The sequence below is a fragment of the Hyperolius riggenbachi genome, chromosome 6 (assembly GCF_040937935.1).
Source record: "Hyperolius riggenbachi isolate aHypRig1 chromosome 6, aHypRig1.pri, whole genome shotgun sequence".
In the NCBI taxonomy this organism is placed as follows: Eukaryota; Metazoa; Chordata; class Amphibia; order Anura; family Hyperoliidae; genus Hyperolius; species Hyperolius riggenbachi.
In genome coordinates this window covers 320,346,449-320,353,470 of record NC_090651.1, presented here as the reverse complement: position 1 = coordinate 320,353,470, position 7,022 = coordinate 320,346,449, and the positions used below count along the sequence as shown (strand labels likewise).

At 42.8% G+C, this 7,022-nt stretch overlaps 1 protein-coding gene across 1 annotated transcript in view; it reads left to right on the top strand.

Moving 5' to 3' along the window:
• Nucleotides 1-6,156, top strand: part of SCT (secretin) — a 31,264-nt gene extending 25,108 nt beyond the window's left edge. The window contains exon 6 of the mRNA XM_068243016.1: nt 5,941-6,156. Within this exon, the coding sequence (XP_068099117.1) occupies nt 5,941-5,949 (9 nt within the window). The 3' untranslated portion in view covers nt 5,950-6,156. The remainder of the gene's footprint in view (nt 1-5,940) is intronic.
• The last annotated feature ends 866 nt before the right edge of the window (nt 6,157-7,022 follow it).

Genomic DNA, 7,022 nt, shown 5'->3' with positions numbered 1-7,022 from the left:
ACTGGGAGGGGTGATCAGCACACAGGACAGTTGGAACTGTGTCTCATGCTCCCTTTCACCTCCTTTCAACCAAAAAGATGTCTGCCCTTATGAAATCACAAACCTTTGCCTGTTCTTTTAAAACAGGGTGGGTAAGAGATTATATTACCTATCTATTTTAATTAACATAGCTAATGTAACTTAATGACGGTATGTTTGTTTAGGCTGGAGTTCCTCTTTAAAATGTTAATATGAAGGAAAGTGACACAGAATAGAAAGGACCAGTGTGGTTTGAATTGTAAACCAACATATTTTTCTTATGAAATCTTAATGGTATGCGTGACTAGGGGTGTGACAGGGCATGATCAGGGGTGTGACAGGGGCGTGGCTTAAGTGTCCCTCTTTCTCATTTCAAAAAGTTGGGAGGTGTGCCTAGGTAGAGGTAAGCTTCTGGATAGTACAGAGGTTTCCCATCGTGTTGGCCCACTTGGACCCTCTGGACCTATCTGACAAGAGCCTTCCGAGTATGTTCTAGCAGCCGTGCTTCCCTTTGTGAATGAATGTGGTTGTGCTGCATCTGCAGAACCTCCACAATGTAACAAACTACAAAATGCACTACTGGCACTTTCCAGCTCTTTGTTCTCTAACAATGTTCACAGTCAGTCTATAGGCAGCTCCTCAAGTCCTCTAAACTACCACATGCTGCGCTATGCTTTCAATCAAACAGACTTTTATAACGTGATAAAAACAGTGAATCTAATGAAAAACAATTAAATGCTAAGTCCTCACTCGGCCAACCTTGATGGAAATATTGACCGAACGGTTATCAGCAAAGAGCATGCGTTTTCTATACAATCTTCACCTTGACTAGCAAGGAAAGATCAGGGAGGGAGAAGTAGGGTTGTACCCTATCTCTGCAGCAACGTAAAGTAAATACGATATTACGTTACATATAGTTACATAGTTAGTTTGGTTGAAAAAAGACATAAGTCCATCAAGTCCAAACAGAAAAAAAAAGTCAACACCACTTGGCAGCTTACACATGTCCTCTCCTGCCATCTTTAGTGGTCTCTTATGCATGGCCGGATTTCAGGCAAGGCCACATAAGCCATGGCCTAGGGCACCAGGAAAGCAAGGGGCGGGTCGTGGGCAGCAGGGTGGACAAACAGTCAAATCTGGCACTCGGGGGATGAAGGGGCAGTGAATGGGCACTAAGGCTCCCCGCACACTGCATGCGATTCCGATTTTCAATCTTTTTTACATGCGATTCCGATTTCCAATTTTTAATCGTTACTGTATGCTGTGTTCTTTTGTTGATAGCATTCAGGGAAAATTGGAATCGGATTTTGAAAAGTGGAATCGGAATCGCAAATCGGATTTGCAGTGTGCAGGGAGCCTTACACCTCTCTGAGCCTTACACCTCTCTGTGTGCAGGGAGCCTTACACCTCTCTGAGCTGCCTGTCACTCACCAAATGTGTCGCCCACCAAGGAACTTACAATTGAATCCCTGCCATTACTAATCACTAACTGTTCTCAGAGGAGCCTGCAATCTAATCCCTGCCATGTTGGGGGGGGGGGGGTTGTTTGGGATATTGTCGGTCCTGGGGCAGCTGCTGATAGTGGATATGGGCCTTTGGCAGTAAACAGTACAAATCCGGCCCTGATCTGCATTAGGCCTCTTTTACACAGGAGGCTGAATTTTACTCTCGTTGTGCAGTTCCGCCTCTCCCCTGGACCCATTCCGGCTGCAATCAAATGCAATGGAATGACAGCATTTGTAAACTCACGCTTATCAGTGCGTGGTGTGTGGTGCGGTTACCTGGCAGTAAAAAAGAATTCTTCCTGTCGTTATGCTCAGATTTGACTCAGTTTGGTGGCTCCGCACTTCCTTTGCCCAAGCGTTACATGGGAGTAGTTCACTAGTGGTGACAATGCCGCCTTACACCTTCACTTGTGAAAGAGGCCTTAAAGAACCACTATCGCGAAAACTGTAAAATTTAAAATACATGTAAACACATACAAATAAGCAGTTTGTTTCTTCCAGAGTAAAATGAGCCATAAATTATGTGTATCCTGTGTTGCTGTCACTTATAGTAGGTAGTGGAAAACTGACACAACCAACAGGTTTTGGACTAGCCCATCCACTCATGGTGTGTTCCCCAGGTTTTCTTAATTTTCAAAAGCACTTAGTGATTGGCAGTTGCTCATTCCAGCTGCCAAAAAAGTGTACAGCGAGCAGGGAGGCTGGCCAGCATCATTGTATAAATCTTTTCAGGTAGTGTCTTCATAAACAAAAATATATGGTAGGTCATGCGAGAATCCCCCATGAAGAGATGGACTAGTCCAAAACCTGTCGGTTCAGTCAGATTTCTATTACCTATTGTAAGAGACAGCATTATAGGAGAAAAGTAATTTATGGCTCATTTTACTCTAGAAGAAATATATTTCTTGTCTGTATGTGTTTACATGTATTTTAAATGTTAAAAGTTTTCACGATAGTGGTCCTTTAAGGAGCCCATCAAGAAGCTAGTGGGCCCAATCGATCCTGAACAATCACATTTTCGATAATTTCCTTATGGTTATGGTCGATTACCATGGATTTTTTAAAGCTGTGGATCAATCTTTTCATTCAATCTGAATGTTCTCTTCAGAAATAAGATCATTTGCTGAAAATCGCACCATTAATGGACACTTCTTACTCTTCGGGAGGAAAGGAACCTGCCCTCTGCCTCCTGCCTGACCTCTAGTGGTGAGCAGGGCCGGCAGATGCTATCTATATATCTAGCTCATGCAGATTGGGCCTAGTGCCCGTCAGAATTGCATTTATAATATCAATGATTAGTACAGGATTGTATTTTTGGTACTGGTACAGAGGCAGTTTTCTATGATGGAGGGGATGAGAAATGTATACTCATTGCTGATATGAAGCTGGTAGGGTGGGAAAGGAATGTGTCCTATACACAGCTGATTTCCTGTCCAGTAATTTCATAGAATGCAAACAGCTGTCCTTTTTAAGCCTCCCTAAGCCAAAAATGCAGAGATAAGCAAGCTGCAAAGACACACTGAGCCCTATGCAGCACATCCTCCCCATGCAAGTCCCAGTACCTTGTCTCACGTCCCGTGTATAAAAGTAGTATTGCTCCATATTAGTGAAAGTATTTATTTGCTTTCCATTCCTTCTTTCAAGACTGATCTACTGATCAGGGCCAGGCTGAGGCAGAGGCTAGAGAGGCTCCAGCCTCAGGGCGCAGTGTAGGACAGGGCGCACAACTCACTCAGCTATCATTCCCCTATTGTGTTTGAAGCAGAGAGAAATAAGAAAAGGGGATACATAGCAGTGACTGCAAGCCAGATAACTAGAGATTAAGGTGTTGGGGGGCCTGGGGCGCCAAGTCTAATAGCAATCAGTGTGTGACGGCTGGGTTGGGAGGGATGGAGGGGCGCACTTTGGTGTCTCAGCCTTGGGTGCTAGAGGACCTTGTCCCGGCTCTGCTACAGATCTATGTAAATATGTGTATTTTTTAATGTGCCTACATTACTGTATACCCACCATTAGCCACTTCACCACTAAGGATATTTCCCTTCAAATCCAGAGCAATTTTCGCATTCCAGCGCTGCTCCCATTCATTCAGCAATCATTTAAGCACTACTTATCACATGTAAATGATCTTAACATTGTTTTTGTTTCACCACAAATTAGGCTTTCCTTAGGTGGTACTTTTTGCTTAAAATGTTTTTGTTAAATTTTATTATTATTTCTTCGTTTTCAGCCATTATAGTTTTAAAATAAAACGTGCTACTGTACATGAAATGCACATTTTATTTGCCCAATTGTCCTGATTATTACACCGTTTAAATTGCGCCTCTAGTACAATGCATGACGACAATATTTAATTTGGGAAAAAGTTTTTTTTGTTCCATTTTGTGTTTTTGGTTTTCTCATTGAACTCTATATATCAATAATTACGGTACAAGTTCTTATTTGTTAAAATAACAGTAATACACCCTCATGGCATACATATTTAAAAAGCTAAGTCCCTGAAGTAACAATTTATGTATTGTCTTTTAAATTCCGTCACTTTGGCTTTTTATTCACAAATGTGTTATATAGGGTAGGGAAGGGGAAAAAGAAGTTAAAAAGCATATTATAGCTGTAAATTTATTTTGTAATTTTTTTAATGTCATTTTTTTTACTTGGTTTTGGGAACACATGTACCCATTCACCAATCTGTGTAATGCACAGGCGTGTGCATGTGCGCCATTCGTCATCAGGAAGAGACAAGTACTGAATGTACTCAACTATAATTCTAAAAATTTAGGTCTGATTCACTTATTAAAACGGTATAATGATCAACTTATACACGAGTCACAGCAACACTGAGCAGAGTAATGTGTGTACGATTAGTGACATTCCTATTTGAAGCAATTTACCCAGTGGCAAGTGATATTTTCTTGATAAAGAAAATGCCAAGAAAGCACAGGTCTGATAGTCCTGGCCACAACAATTGACAAGGAAAGGGGCAGGGCAAAATACTGGGCTGCAGGAAGGGGAGTGAATAATTGCTGCACTTGGGGGCCTGGAGGAGGAGTTATTGGCTGCACTAAAAAGACAGAAGGAGTTAATGGCTGCAATACTGTATACAGTACAGTCCTTAACACCTCCTGGTCCTCAAGTGAAACTGATAATTCTTCTTATACTTGAGTCAGAACAACATTCCAGCTTAAAGAGAGTCTGAAGCCAGTAAAATAACCTTTCTTTATTTCCCATTCCTCTTCTGCATTAACATTAAAGATGATTCGCTGCATCCCCGCGGCAGAATAATGTATTCCCGGGGCATCCCGGGGCAAAATTATACGACTTTCTAAGTTGCAGATTTTGCTGCTCAGGGGAGGCAGAGCTTTGCACTGTAGCTCTGCCTCCAGTCCAATCAATCTCCACCTCTCCCTACCCCTCTCAGTGAAAGAAGACTGAGTGGGGTGGGGAGAAGCGGAGATCGGGAGAGATTGACTGCACTGGAGTCAGAGCTACTGCACTCAGCTCTGCCTTTTCCAGGAAGTAATGGAGGATTTTGCCACAGGGATTTCAGGGGGGATAAATACATCGTTCTGCCGCGGGGATGCAGCAAATAATATTTGATGTTAATGCTGAAGAGGAATGGGAAATAAAAAAAAAGGTAATTTGACTGGTTTCAGACTCTCTTTAAGAGGGTAAAATATTGGAGTCGACTTATACACAAGGTCGACTTATATTCAAGGATATACAGTATCTACGTCCCTGGGAGCTAAAGTGACATTTTCAGGGACGTAGTTACTTGTCTCCAACCTCGGGAGGGGAACTGTTTAAAATGTGTATATTTCTTTTTTTTCAAATGTTAAAATGAAGGAAAACTAATGATCATAGTCAGGACCAGTGTGGTTTGATTCCTAAAACTACATCTTTTGCTTTTGAATTCTTTGTAATATGAATGTCATGTGTGGCCGGGCATGGTTAGAGCTCTTTATTACCTCTTTATTATCTTAAAAAGTTGGGAGGTAATGGGTCTCTATATTTGCTGGGCAGGTAATTTAAAAATAAATGTTTAAAGAACAACTGAAGTGAGAGGCATACGGAGGCTGCCATATTTATTTCCTTTTAAGCAATGCCAGTTTCCTGGCAATCCTGCTGATCTAGACCCTGAACAAGCATGCAGCAGATCAGGTGTTTCTGACATTATTGTCAGATCTGACAAGATTAGCTGCAGGCATGTTTCTGGTGTTATTCAGACACTACTGCAGCCAAACTGATCAGCGGGACTGACAGGCAACTGGTATTGTTTAAAAGAAAATAAGTATGGCAGCCTCCATATTCTTCTCACTTCAGTTGTCCTTTAAAAAAATCCTATTCAGTCTGTTGGATGATTTTTTTTATCAGTTGATATTCTTTTGACTTACTGTTGATATATATATATTTTTTTACACAGGATTACTAGCCGATTAACCACGTCTGAAAGAAGTATTATAACGCAACTGCATTTGTGCTGACAGCATTGCTATACCGTCTGAGTTTACCTGCGCTATCATAAGACATCAGTGGACATAATCTGTATTTATTTAATTTGCTTCAAATACAAAACTGCCTTGGAGATGTGCAATATCATTGTTTGTTCTGAGACTTTTCTTTATGAAAGGATGGTCAATAAGAGTAATAGTATATATTTATCACTGTAATAAAGCCTGTTGCTGCTATATTACCAGCAAAGAGGTTGTGCTGTCTGTTTTTCAAGTGCATTCACCAAACCAGGGCCGGCGCTTCCATAGAGGCAAAGGGGAAATTGCCCCGGGCTCCAGAGCCTGTAAAAATTAAACCACTTAAGGACCGGGGCTGTTCTGTGTGATCTGCGCTGCGTGGGCTCTCCAGCCCGCAGCGCAGATCGTGAGCAGGGCAGGGCGATCAGACTTCCCCCCTTTTTTCCCCACTAGGGAGGTGACCTGCTGGGGGGGTCTGATCGCCGCAGATCCGTGTGGCCGAGCGGGGCTCTTCAAAGCCCCCCTCTGCAGCGTTTTCGGCGCTCCCTCCTTCCCCTTACCTCCCTCTCCCTCGTTATGCTGCGCAGGACGGATGTCCGTCCTGCGCAATGTAGGATAGGCTTCAGCCTATCAAATGACGGCGATCCCCGGCCAATCAGAGGCCGGGGATCGCCGATCTGCCTTACGGCGTTGCTGCGCAGCAGCGCCGTATTGATGTAAACAGCTGGGATTTCGTCCCCGCGTGTTTACATTAGGCGTGCGAGCCACGATCGGCGGCTCGCACACTGTTCATGGAGACAGTCTCCGTGAACTGACATGGAAAGGCCATTTCCATGTAATAACCACTTAAACCCGCCGACGCCTATCGGCGTTAGGCGGTCCTTAATTAAACAGAGTTTCATAGAAAAAAAACATACTGAATAATTCTGTGAACTCTAATTGAAAACCAATAACTTCAGTATAGGCCTGCATGGTACATCTAACACAAAAAGCTAACATTTCCGCTACCACTTTGAAGCACTTTACAAAGACCATC